We start from the raw sequence: 13,787 nt of genomic DNA, 5'->3' as shown, positions 1-13,787 counted from the left end.
CCACCTGCAAGTTCCCCTCCAAGCCACACACCATCCTAACCTGGAACTCAATCATTGTTCCTTTATTGTCATTGTTGCAAAATCATGGAGCTCCCTTCCTATCAGCACTGTACGTATATCTACACCACATGGACTGCAGCTGTTCAAAAAGCCTTCAAGAGAGGCTCACCACCAACTTCTCAAGAGCAGTTAGAGATGGGTAATAAATGCTGGCCAAGCCAGTGACACCCCCATCCCAGGTACAAATTAAAAAAATCTTCAAGATAAGTAAGACCAGAAGACATAGATTTATTTACCTTAGCAAAAAAAAAATTGTAATTTGACATCTGGAAATAACTGCTTAAAGGCTGATAAATGTTTTGTGCATTTATCAAACATGTAAAATATTTGTATTTTGTATACAAAAGACCTATAAGTTCCACCAAGTTGTTCCCAATCTCATGTTACAGCCTTGCTAAAAATGTGTTGCCAACCCCAGTTATGCCATATTTCTGGTAGTGTTACAACAGCAGGGGAAGCTTCAAGGAGATTCCAGGCCTAAGGCTCTTTGAACACGCAAATGCCCTGAACCTTGAAGTTTCTGGGCTCTGGAGGGTGGTACCTTATAGCAGGCAGGGGACAGGGATGCTGGTTATACCAGGGAATTGGGTTCTTCTTACATTAGCTATTCTCACATCCTCCTCAGGGCAAGAACACACACAGAGTTCAGCATAAGGTCACAAAAACATCTCAGGACAAGGTCTTATTAAGCATTCAAAAAATTATAGACATTGAAAACCTGAAACAAAAACAGAAATGCTGAAAACACACAGCATGTAAAGTAGCTTCTGTGGAAGGTTTCAGATATAAAGCAAGCCGCAGGGAATTCAGGTCCAAGTGGAGGACAGAATAGAAGTGTTCAGACAAACGATCATCTAATCTTATTTGATTTCCCCAAATGTGGACGAGAACTTGTGAATACAGAATCTGTAAGATGAGGCACATGTAAATAGCTGTCTCACCCGGAAGGCATGTCTGGGACCCTGAACATTGGGAAAGGAAGCAGGCTAGTCACCAGATTATTAGTGAGATCATAAACCCAGGGCCTACTGGAATGGTGATGCTTAGAGCCCACCTACCGAATACTGCAACCTCTCAGCACAGGCTGAGGCTTTTGGCCTTCATAATCAAAGCATCGCAAAGTGGAGTATGAGAGCCAATTCTACCGTCCAGGAACAAGCTCCAAAGACAAGAGTTGAAGGGGAGGTTTTAGGGTGGATCACTCTTTTTTGGCCAGCACAGCCAAGGTAGGTTGAATGGCCTCTTTCTGTGCCATAAATTTTTATGTTAGATCCAGCCAGCTTCAATTCCCTGCCAAGAGCAAGTTGCTATGCGTTGAGGGCTACCCGAGTCCTATGATGACACCTGGGAGAACACTAGATCTGATGAAAGGGAAGCGGGAAGCATACTCCTAAGAAAGAATGGACTTCTTGTGTTTATTTTGGAGCAGGGGTATGTTCTGACATCCACAAACCATCCATTAGGCAATTTTATTCTATAAAGAATTCAGGAAAGGCTGAATTTTATAGTATAAAAGCATTGTAACCTATTGGGTGTTGACATGGAGGATCTTTTGAATGTTGTCACCTACAATCTTCATCTTGAAAAAATGGAAGTCCTTCATGTGAAAACATTTTATAGCACTAACTCCTAACAGGTTGATTCCTCTTTCAATGTTGTTTGATCCGCATTTCCTGCATTCGGTGCTGCTACAACTCCTCTTGCAGGATAATTGAGTATAATAATATGTCTAAAATTAATATTATAGCTGCTCCTGAAAAGCCCTCACTATAGAGTGGGAGATGAAAATCTATTGGTGGTCTATCCTTGTCAGAAGTAGTTAGAAGCAAGCGCAGGGGCTGAATTTTCGAGGCCCCTTAAAGTCAGGAACAGAGGTGGGGTGCACCTGAAAATACCAGTGCAAGGCACCATGCCAACTGCAACATTCCAGGCACTAGCAATAATTACCAGAGCACAGGGAGGACAGGAATCTGTTCTCCTCCCTATTGAGGTCAATTAAAACTGTTTAAAAAGCTCATTAAACACTTATGAAGGGGTGAAATTTAAATTTTTAATGGGGCGCATCGGTTGGAGCTGACCAGTTGAAGGGAGCTGAGCAGTTGAAGAGGGTTGGGCATAGAGTGGGGAGCCAGTCATGCTTGTCCCAAGGCATCATTCAGATCAGTAGGGCAAAGGGGGACATACGAACTTATAAATTAGGAGCAGGAGTAGGCCACTTGGCCTCTCGAGCCTGCTCTGCCATTCAAAAAGATCATGGGTGATCTGAATGTAACCCCAGCCCTACATTCCACATCCCCTTGTTAACCAAGAATCTATCTAGTTTTGCCTTAAAAATATTCAAAACTCTGCTTCCCCCGCATTTTGTGAAAGACAGTTCCAGAGGCTCACAACCATCTGAGAGAAAAAAATTTCTCATCTCTATCTTAAATGAGTGACCCTTTATTTTTAAACAGTGACCCCTAGATCTAGATTCTGCCACAAGAGGAGACATCCTCTCCACATCCACCCTGTCAAGACCCCTCAGGATCTTAAATATTTCAATTACGTCGCCTCTTACACTTCGAAATTCCAGTGGATACAAGCCTAACTGTCCATCCTCTTCTCATAAGGCAACCCACCATTCCTGATATACACCTAGTAAACCGTCTCTGTACTGCTTCTAATACATTTAGATCTTTCTTTAAATAAGGAGACCAGTACTGTACACAGTACTCCAGGGGCACAATTTTATATCACATAGGCAGGTATGCAGCAGACCCAATCAGGCGTAAAATCGCACAAGACGTCAGGCAAGTGTCCCAATGTCATCGTGCACTCGCGCAATATTTTGTTCGACAGGCATGCGCAAAAGTCAGAAGTGCGCCCACCAACAATTAAGACAGCAATTAAGCCCATTAATGGAGTATAATGTGGGCAATTGACTCCAAATTTCCATGACTCTTTCAAAGAACTCCAATAAATTGGTTAAACACGATTTCCTTTTTACAAATCCATGTTGATTCTGCCTGATTGCCTTGATTTTTTCTAAGTGCCCTGCTATAACATCTTTAATAATATCATCTAACATTTTCCCAATGACAGATGTTTGGTTTCCTGCTTTCTGTATCCCTCCCTTTTTGAATAAAGGAGCTTTATTTGCTATTTTCCAATCTAATGGAACCTTCCCCAAATCTAGGGAATTTTGGAAAATTAAAACCAGTGTATCAACTATCTCACTAGCCACTTCTTTCAAGACCTTAGGGTGAAGTCCATCCAGACCTGGGGATTTGTCAGCCCACAGCCCCAACAATTCCCTGGTGATTGTAATTTTCCCGAGTTCCTCTTTCCCTTCCATTTCCTGATTTACAGCTATTTCTGGGATGTTACTTGTGTCCTCCATAATGAAGACAGAAGCCAAATACCTGTTTAATTCATCTGCCATCTCCCTACTTTCCATTATCAATTCCCCATATGCACTCTCTATTAAACCAACACTCACTTTATTAACTCTTTTCTTATTTAAATATCTATAGAAACTCATACTGTCTTTGCATTTCTAGCCAGCTTTCTCTCATATTCTAATTTTTCCCTCTTTATTAATCTTTTTGTCATTCTTTACTGTTCTTTATATTCTTTCCAATCTTCTGAACTGATACCTGCCTTTGCATAATTATATATTTTTCTTTTAAGTTTGATACTGTCTTTAAAATTTTTAGTTAACCATGGATGGTGGGCCCTCCCCTTGGGATTTTTCTTTCTCATTGGAATATATATATTCTGTGTATTCTGAAATATACCTTCAAAAATCTGCCACTGAACTTCTATTGACATATCCCTTAACCTCATTTGCCAGTTCACTTTAGCTAGCTCTGCTTTCATGCCCTCAGAATTGCCCTTATTTAAGTTTAAAATACTAGTCTTGGACACACTTGTTACTCCCTCAAAGTGAATGTAAGGGGGCCTGTACACCACTCTAAAGTGACTTCTTGCCTTTATCATTTCTCATCTCAACTCAAACCGCTTCTACATCCTGGTTTCCTGAACTTAGATCATCCCAATCTAATGTGCTAATACTATCATTAATTAACAGAGTCACCCCTCCAGCTTTCCCTAACTTCCTGTTTTTCCTAAATATCATGTACCCCTCAAAATTCAGTTCCCAATCTATGTTATCCTGTAGCCATGTCTCTGTAATAGCTATTAAATCATACTTATTTATTTCTATTTGTGCGATCAGTTCATCTATTTTGTTTCAAATGCTATGTGCATTTAGATACAGAGCCTTTAGTCTTATCCTTTTATTATTTTTGTAGCATCTAGCCTGATCTGCTGATTTACTCATAGATGTTTACTCTCTGTCCCTTCCTGTCACAGTCTATTTATCATTTCCCATATTAATACCTGCCTCAAACAAAAACAAAACATGCTGAGAGCCATATGGACTCGAAACTTTAACTCTGTCTTTCTCTCCATAGATGCTGTCAGACCTACTGAGTTTTTCCAGCAATTTTTGTTTTTGTTTCAGATTTCCATCATCCGCAGTATTTTGCCTTTATCTTAATACCTGTCTTTCTTGCCTTGTCTCCACAGTTTGGTTTACCACATCTTCCCAAATTTGATCCCTTGCCCCCACTATTCAGTTTAAAATCCTCCCTACTTCCCTAGTTTTGCGGCTCGCGAAGACATCAGCTCCAGCACAGTTCAGGTGTAGACTGTCCCAAAGCTACAGATCCCACTTTCCCCAATGCTGGTGCCAGTGCCCCATAAACTGGAACCCACTTCTCCCACACCAGTCTTTGAGCCACATATTCATTTCTCTAACCTTATTTGTTATTTGCTAATTTGCACGTGGCTCAGGTAATAATCCAGAAACGATTACCTTTGAGGATCTGCTTTTTAATTTGTTGCCTAACCTGTCATACTGACTATGCACAGCCTTCTTCCTCGTCCTGCCTATGACATTGGTGCCTACATGGACAATCATTACTGGATGCTCCCCTCCCACCGCAAGTTCCTCTCCAGACCTGAGCAGAAGTCCTGAACTCTGGCACCGGGTAGACAACAAAGCCGACTGGACTCTCACTCTTTGCTACAGAGAACAGTGTCAATCCCCCTCATTATACTATCCCCTACTCTCACTGCGTCCTTTTTGCCTCCCCAAACGGATGGCTTCCTGTACCCCGGTGCCATGGTCAGTTTGCTCATCCACCCTGCAGCTCCTGCTCTCATCCAAACAAACTGAGAGAACCTCAAACCTGTTGGACAATTGCAAAGGCTCACACTTCTGCCCTCTGGGTCCCCTTACCTGCCTCACTCATAGTCACACCCTCCTCTACCCCTGACCACTAACTAAATCAGAAGACCCTATCCTAAGTGGCGTGAGTGCTTCTTGGTATAAAGCATCCAGGTAACTTTCCCCATCCCTGATGTGTCGCAGGGTCTGCAGCTCAGCCTCCAGCTCAATGACTCAGAGCTAAAGTTCCTGAAGCCACAAACACTGCAGATGGGTTTGCCCTGGATCACAATGTTATCCAGGAGCTCCCACATGCTGCAGCCTTTGACACATCACCTGTCCTGCCACCCTTAATGTGTTTTAAATAATTACTCAATTATACTAATCACTTATTCATGTTGCTTTCTTATATATTTTCTTAAATTTACCACCAAATTATGTACTATTTTAAACATTAGGTATAGAATAGAACTTACCAGATATTCAGCAAATAGCTAGCTCCTTTCCCTGTAGTAGAGCAAGAACCAATTTCTATGGGGTGAGAAAGATAGAAAGAGGAAACAAACAACTCCCCTCACATCAAACTCCAAGCCTTCACTCAGTTAGCCAAGGCTACACGGAAGAACCCTGAGTTTATCATAAACTGAACTGGGGCTACCATAACCAGATTCAACCAGTTAGCTAATTAATTACAACAAAAACAAAAATAGCTGGAAAAACTCAGCAGGTCTGACAGCATCTGAAGAGAGGAATACAGTTAACGCTTTGAGTATGTATGGCTCTTTATCAAAACTAAGGAAAAATAGAAATGAGGTGAAATATAAGGTGGTTGAGGGGGGTGGGACAGGTAGAACTGGATTGAGGGCCAGTGATAGGTGGAGGCAAAGAAGGGTTTGTCAAAGATGTACTAGACAAAAGGACAAAGGACGGTGGTGATATTAGCTATTTAATGTGCTAATGGTGACATTAAGGGTAGAAAGCTGGACGAACAAGTGATAGATAGCCCTGGTTGGGTGGGGGGAAGGGATCAAAATGGGTTAAAAGATGGAGATAAAACAATGGATGGAAATAAATTTTAAAATAACAGAAATAGGTGGGAAAAGAAAAATATATTTAAAAAAATGTTTTAAATTATAAATTATTGGGAAAAGGGGGATCAGAAAGGGGGTGGGGATGAAGGAGAGAGTTCATGATCTGAAGTTGTTGAACTCAATGTTAAGTCCAGAAGGCTGTAAAGTGCCTAATCGGAAGATGAGGTGCTGTTCCTCCAGTTTGCGTTGAGCTTCACTGGAACATTGCAGCAGGCCAAAGACGGACATGTGGGCATGAGAGCAGGATGATGTGTTGAACTGGCAAGCGACAGGGAGGTCTGGGTCATGCTTGCGGACGGACCGAAGGTGTTCCACAAAGCGGTCACCCCGTCTGCGTTTGGTCTCTCCAATGTAGAGGAAACCGCATTGGGAACAGCGAATGCAGTAGACTAAATTGAGGTAAATGCAAGTGAAATGCTGCTTCATTTGAAAGGAGTGTTTGGGCCCTTGGACCTTGGTGAGAAGTGGGGAAGTAAAGGGGCAGGTGTTGCACCTTCTGCGGTTGCATGGGAAGGTGACGTGGGAGGGGGTTGATGGTGTAGGGGGTGATGGAGGAGTGGACCAGGGTGTCCCAGAGGGAACGGTCCCTACGGAAAGCCGACAAGGGGGGTGAAGGGAAGATGTGTTTGGTGGTGGCATCATGCTGGAGTTGGCGGAAATGACGGAGGATGATCCTTTGAATGCGGAGGCTGGTGGGGTGATAAGTGAGGACAAGGGGTCCCTATCATGGTTCTGGGAGGGAGAGGAAGGTTGAGGGTGGATGCGCGGGAGATGGGCCGGACACGGTTGAGGGACCCTGTCAACCACCGTGGGTGGAAAACCTCAGTTAAAGAAGAAGGAAGACATGTCAGAGGAACTGTTTTGGAAAGTGGCATCATCAGAACAGATGCAACGGAGGCGAAGGAACTGAGAGAATGGGATGGAGTCCTTACAGGAAGCAGGGCGTGAGGAGCTGTAGTCGAGGTAGCTGTGGGAGTCGGTAGGCTTGTAATGAATATTGGTGGACAGTCTATCACCAGAAATTGAGACAGAGAGGTCAAGGAAGGGAAGGGAAGTGTCAGTGATGGACCATGTGAAAATGATGGAGGGGTAGAAATTGGAAGCAAAATTAATAAACTTTTCTAGGTCCAGATGAGAGCATGAAGCGGCAGCATCACAGTCATCGATGTACCGGAGAAAGAGTTGTGGGAGAGGGCCTGAGTAGGACTGGAACAAGGAATGTTCCACATACCCCACAAAAAGATATAATTGGAGCCCATGCAGGTACCCATAACCACACCTTTTATTTGGAGGAAGTGAGACGAGTTTAAGAAGAAATTGTTCTGTGAGAGAACAAGTTCAGCCAGATGGAGTAGAGTGGTGGTGGATGGGGATTGTTCGGGCCTCTTTTCAAGGAAGAAGCGGAGAGCCCTCAGACCATCCCGGTGGGGGATGGAGGTGTAGAGGAATTGGACGTCCATGGTGAAGAGGAGGTGGTTAGAGCCTGGGAACTGGAAATTATTGATATGATGGAGGGCGTCAGAGGAATCGCAGATGTAGGTGGCAAGAGACTGGACAAAGGGAGAGAGAATGGAGTCAAGGTAGTAAGAAATGAGTTCTGTGGGGCAGGAACAGGCTGACATGATCAGTCTGCCGGGACAGTCCTGTTTGTGGATTTTGGGTAGGAGGTAGAAGCAGGCTGTCCGAGGTTGGGAGACTATGAGGCTGGAAGCTGTGGAGGGAAGATCTCCAGAGGAGATAAGGTCAGTGACAGTCCTGGAAACAATTAACTACTCAGCTCCTACAGCTGGGAGTGAGTTTACCCCATCCAAACTGCAAGAAAGAAAGAACTTAGTCTGCTTACACAGTACTTTTCAGTTACTGCAATTACAGACTAGATTAGATATTTAAGAGCAAAATTTAAGAACAAAATTAACATTTAAAACTCCTCTTTCACCAAACCCCAAATCTTCACTCAGTTAGTCAGCTGCACTCCGATTGCCCTGGACAATTGCTAAGGGGATGCCCTCGGTGTTAGCACAGGTGACAGGGAGATTGGCCACCCAGTGCCGGGCCTTTAATGGGGTCACAGATGAACAGGGGGCAAGGTTGCCAAGGACAATTGGGTGGCCACTTGTCCAGATGGAAGACTACAGCCTGCAATGAGGGCACGACTGTCAAATTCTGCGCCCAATGTAATGAGGGACATTACCTTGTGCAGGAAGGGCAGGAGGGAACAAGCAGAGGAAAGCGGGGCAGGGAGGCAACATAAGCAATTCCCTCAACACAGGATCTACCAAAGTTGTAGCTACCTGATATAACCGAGAGCCAGTGCCGCAGGAGACTGTGGCTCTCCAGCCAGATGACCATAGACAGTTGTGCTCTCATCACCCAAGACCTCGCACCTCTGATTGCAAGTGACCAAAGTCACTATGGCTTTGAATTTCTTAGCTTCTGTCTCCTTCCATGGGTCAGCTGTGGACCTTAGTGTCATCTCAAAAGCAGCTGCACATAACTCCATCTCGCTGGCCATTGTTGCCCTCATTGCCAGAGCTGCACAGCACATTCATTTAACAACAGACATGGCCTCCTAGGGACAGAACACCTTGGATTTCAACTCTATTGCTGGATTTCCCCAGGTACAAACATCATTGATTACACCTATGCAGCCAAAAAGGCAACCAGCAACTGGCCAGAGGGAACTAACAACAGGAAGGGCTTAATGTCTAACTGATCTCTGACCACACAAGAGCTTCCGCCATGTGTGCGCTTGCTCTCCTGGCAATACCATGACTTCTTCATCCTCTGCCAGTCCAGGCTGCCTCAGGGCTTCACTTCAATCCCCAAAGTGCTTGAATGGTAGCCTTAAGGGTGGAGGGGCTGGGGTGCTGGAACACAAGGAGAAAGAAGTTTTCTTTCAGTTGTACAAAGCCTTGGTCATATCACCAGTTTGGGGCACTGAATCTCAAAGGACACTTAGTGCAAATCTGGGATGATTTCGCCCGAAGTGTGGTAGTGGTAGGTAAAATGATGTTTTGCCCGCTGGCTATGATGGCGGGTTTACATGCTGTATTGTCTCAAACCCACCACATTATTTATGCATTCCCGGGAAACGTCATTTCGATGGCTGGCTTCGTCATCACCTCATCATACCAGGCGCCATATTTAAATCCAGCCGCACGCACACATTTCATTCTTCCAGACCACGACTGCTGCAGGGAAAATGTCCACGAAAGGCAAGAAAACTACAGGCCCCAGGTTTAGTGACGTTATCTTTTGGATGCCGTGGAGGCCCACCCTAATAATCTCTACCACCCTCTGGCTGCAGGATGGGCAGCAGCGTTACCAACCAGGTTTTGGAGGAGGTGGCAGCGGTGGTTATCGCCAATGCTCTACAAAAGGACAGCCACCCTGTGCCACAACAGGATAAATGGTCTCATCCGTCCCACCAGGGTAACTCACTCACAACACATCACACATCCACAGGAATCTCACATCTCAAGGGACGCCACTAGTTCTCACACACACCATCACATCTGCATCAGGCTCACATCCTCTGGAGCTTACATCCCCATTCTTGTCGATGGTGCCACTCACAACACAAACATTCCACACTGTGCCATGTGCCCTGCTCACGCTCTCTCCATCTGTTTACATGCAGGATAAACCTGCTCACATCAGCAGGGAGAGATCCCAGACCGGGGGTGGAGCGGCCCTATTGGGCCCCTCACTCACTTTGAGGAGTGTGCCATAGTGCTGACTGGTGAGGGTTTGGACCCTGCAATCGACAGGCTGATCAGACAATCATGAACTGCTTTCACACCATCGTGAAACCTGTGGTGCCATATTATCCGTTCACGCCACTGAACATGCCTGACGTCAGCATGGCCATTATCCTTAGAGGGTGTGCAGTGCAGATTCACCAGAATTATACCAGGCCTTGGAAGATTAAATTATGAGCACAGCGAGCATAAACTTGGTTTGTATTCCTTTGAGGCTGATATAACTAAGGTGTTTAAATATGTAACTATTCAATCTAGTGCATTATAGTCCACCCAATAACAGATGGAATAGAAGTGGAGATTTATAGTTTAGTGATATAAAAGAACATCAGCAACTTTGCCAAGATTAACTGGAGTGAAGGGAACGTACATGTTCAAAGTGGGGATATTTTCTAGAATGCATCCAGAACTGTTTCTAAGATCAGGCTTCTTCTTGTCCAAAGAGAAAAGCAATTCAGTGATTTAGTTTTCAGAAATAAAATCAGTTAAGTAATGATGCGAGTGTAGCTAGTTTCAATGCAAGAGTCTTAAAGGATAATGAAGAATTAAAGGATGGCAGAAAACAGGGAAAGTTCACCAAGATGAGGCCCAAATCAATTAGGCAGAAAGGTCAGTAAATAACTCAGCAGTAGGAGTGGGAAAACTCAAAAATAAATTTCTATAAGCTGAAGAGGCTGCATTAAATAGAATGCTTTGGATAAACACTGTATTTATGTAGCACCTGCAATGTAATTAAACCTACCAAAGTATTTCACAGGGGCATTATAATGCAAAATTTGGCATCAAGCTTCTAAAGGAATTATTTGGTCAGATGATTAAAAGTTCAGTCAAAGAGGTGTTCTTAAGGAGTGTCTTAAAGGATGAAAGAGGTGGGAAAGGTTTGAGGAAAATTCCAGAGCTAAACGACTTGGCAATTTAAGAAAGGGCCAATAGTGGAGCAATTATAATTTAGGATGTTTGGGATGCCAGAATTAGAGAAGTACAGATATCTCAGAAGACTATGGGGCCGGAGGAGAATAGAGGTTGAGATTAAATTTAAAAGGGCTGCATGTGATAATTAGGACTAACAGTGCTAAAAGATAATAATGAATAATGGTATAGCATGGAGGTGAAATGGGAGGGTAAGATTGGCTGCCAGGTAATAAGATAAAAAAGGTTAGCTGATAATACAAAATAAATTAGGATAAAGTGTGAAATATTTAAAAAGACAGCATATTCAAATATAAAGGAGGGAGTCTAACTGGTGGGGGAGGGTGTGGACATTAATCAAGGAATGGCAAATATTACATTATCTTTGTACTTTTATTTACAAATGCGACAAAAAGTGAGAGTACAGATGCACTACAGAAGGATATGGAACATTTGTGAGTACCAACTATGGAAAAGGAATCTATTTGATGTAGAAATTGGATGGATAATACATTGGGCCCTGATGGCATGTGTCCGAGGTTGATGAAAGAATTTGGAGGAGATGGTAACAGCTCTGCTAACAACTTTTTAATACCAGTTCAAATATTAATCACTCTTCCCATGAATAAGTGATTCCTGGCATCAGCCCTGCACTTACTCATTAACAGTTTGAATACATGTCCCTCACCTACACCCTCTTTTTACTTCAATCAACTTTTTTCTATTATAAGCAGACTGGTCACTGAAGTTTTTAAAGAAAACTGCATGTGAGAAAGTCTGAAGAAATTGTACAATTTTTTTTGTTTGTTTATGCAACCATTTCACAAGAATCTTATTATCAGTCCAGCTTTACTTCCTTTCAAAGAAGCAATTTTTTAGGTTTCTTTTCCTTTAACAATTTGCATTTATATAGCGCTTTAAAAAAGTAAACATCCCAAGGCACTTCACAGGAGCATTATCAGACAAAACAAAAAAAGGAAAGAGCTCAACTTATTTTTCTCACCTTACTGCAACAGAAGTGCAAGATCCAAAATCAGCTGGAATATTTCTGCCAAAACCAAGTCAACAATTCAAATACAGGATACAGTGGCTCAAAAATTATGTTGCAAGAAAATCTGTTCTCGTAAGGCAATTTCTTATTCATCTGAAAATCCTTCCCCTTTCTTATTCTTCTCTAGCCCATAAAAGGCTGGTATTACAATGCTCGAATTCTTTTAGCCACTGGATTTAAGTCTAGTCTTTCTCTCCTCACTCCCCCACACCACCACTACAACAGCCCCACCCCTACCTCTGGGTCTATCAGCAAAATTTGAATGCTGGTAGCAATAAATAAGTTTCCATTGTCACAATAATGCCAATCAGTAAATCCAGGCTATTGGATAGATTGACAAATTTTATCTGGTTTTCTCCACTTCCTATCGAGCAAACTAATAATCTCATCTATGCTTTATTAAATTAACAATAAGCCATGTATAAATGCAAAAACAAATCCCAGCATTTACCAAATTGTGGTAGAGATGAGAAGGAGCAGCTTCACTTTTAAGTTTAAAAATCACATGGGAAGAAATGATTTAAAAATTCTCAACGATAGCAGGAAGTAAAGGATCATTTGAAACATCTGTTTTGCTAGCACTTTCATGTTTTAATAGGTATTACTTTCTAGACCAGCTTTCTTTTATAAATATAAAAAACGTTTTTGATAATTGCTAATTTAATTATAATCTTAGTCTCAGATTCTGAAGGAAACCACTTCATAGGTAATACAATATTTAGGCTTGCTGTGCATTTCTTTGAGAATATATATCCTGAGTAGGAATATCTCAAGCGTCTAACACATGGATCATATTGCTCAATAGTTGATCAAGCGACTTTTCACCCGAGAGTTTGACATTTTCTTGTTTCTCTTTCTTTAATGTTCTGACACATGCTCTTGATCCATCTCGTTCTGCAAGCTTACTCCATTTTCTTCTTCACATTTTCTCTGGTTAGAAATGGAATCTTTTACTGAGAGTTTTTTCATTTTCACATTTGGAAGCTTTCTTAGGTCTCCATCCCATTCTCTTGAGAGTAAAAAGAAACATGAATCAGAAAATTAAAAGAAAAAAAAAATACAGCCAGCTTTCTACTGTCTGCTCTATTCATTAAGCACCAATTTGGCTCAGCTGGTGGCAGGCTTGTCAGAAAATCAAAGGTGCATGCTCAAGTTGCACTGCAGGACCTGAGCATAATCTAGTTTGATACTTCAAGACTGTTGGACATGTTGGAAAACTGGTTCTTCAGATGAGACATTAAATCGTAAGGGACCTGTCAATCTGTACAGGTGCACACTAAAGATCCAACAGCAATGTTTCAAAGAGAAGTGACTTCTCCTGGCGTCTCAACCAACATTGTTCCTTCAAATATAATGATTTAATTTAACATTCATCACATCTCTGGGGATTTTACTGTGCTCCAAACGGCTGCAATGTTTGTCTACAGCCTACACATCAAAGTAGTTAATTGCATGTGTAGTGCTCTGGGTAGTTTCCAAGAAGCTTGATAAGACTCTGTATCAACACTTGATTTTCTTTCCACTACTGTACAATGTCAATCCAATAAGTAATTCAGCCAATCATACAATTATTCATTTACAGAAAGAAAAAGATTGTCATTTAATTATTTTGGCTGAAGGGGCAGCATGTATTGTAGAAATCAAAACTGGATAAGCGGGGGACAAAGTATTCATGCATTTGACCAAATTTTCAATTATGTGGA

At 42.4% G+C, this 13,787-nt stretch overlaps 1 protein-coding gene across 2 annotated transcripts in view; it reads right to left on the bottom strand.

The window, feature by feature from the left end:
* Positions 1-11,407: 11,407 nt before the first annotated feature.
* Positions 11,408-13,787, bottom strand: part of tma16 (translation machinery associated 16 homolog) — a 50,515-nt gene continuing 48,135 nt past the window's right edge. For both annotated transcript variants that reach the window (XM_041187009.1, XM_041187000.1), the window contains exon 7: positions 11,408-13,093. In XM_041187009.1, coding sequence (XP_041042943.1) covers positions 12,943-13,093 — 151 coding nt within the window. In that variant the 3' untranslated portion in view covers positions 11,408-12,942. The remainder of the gene's footprint in view (positions 13,094-13,787) is intronic.

This window comes from Carcharodon carcharias, chromosome 1 (assembly GCF_017639515.1).
Source record: "Carcharodon carcharias isolate sCarCar2 chromosome 1, sCarCar2.pri, whole genome shotgun sequence".
Lineage (NCBI taxonomy): Eukaryota > Metazoa > Chordata > Chondrichthyes > Lamniformes > Lamnidae > Carcharodon > Carcharodon carcharias.
Note: the sequence above shows the minus strand (reverse complement) of the source record. Positions and strands in the feature narration are given on the sequence as shown.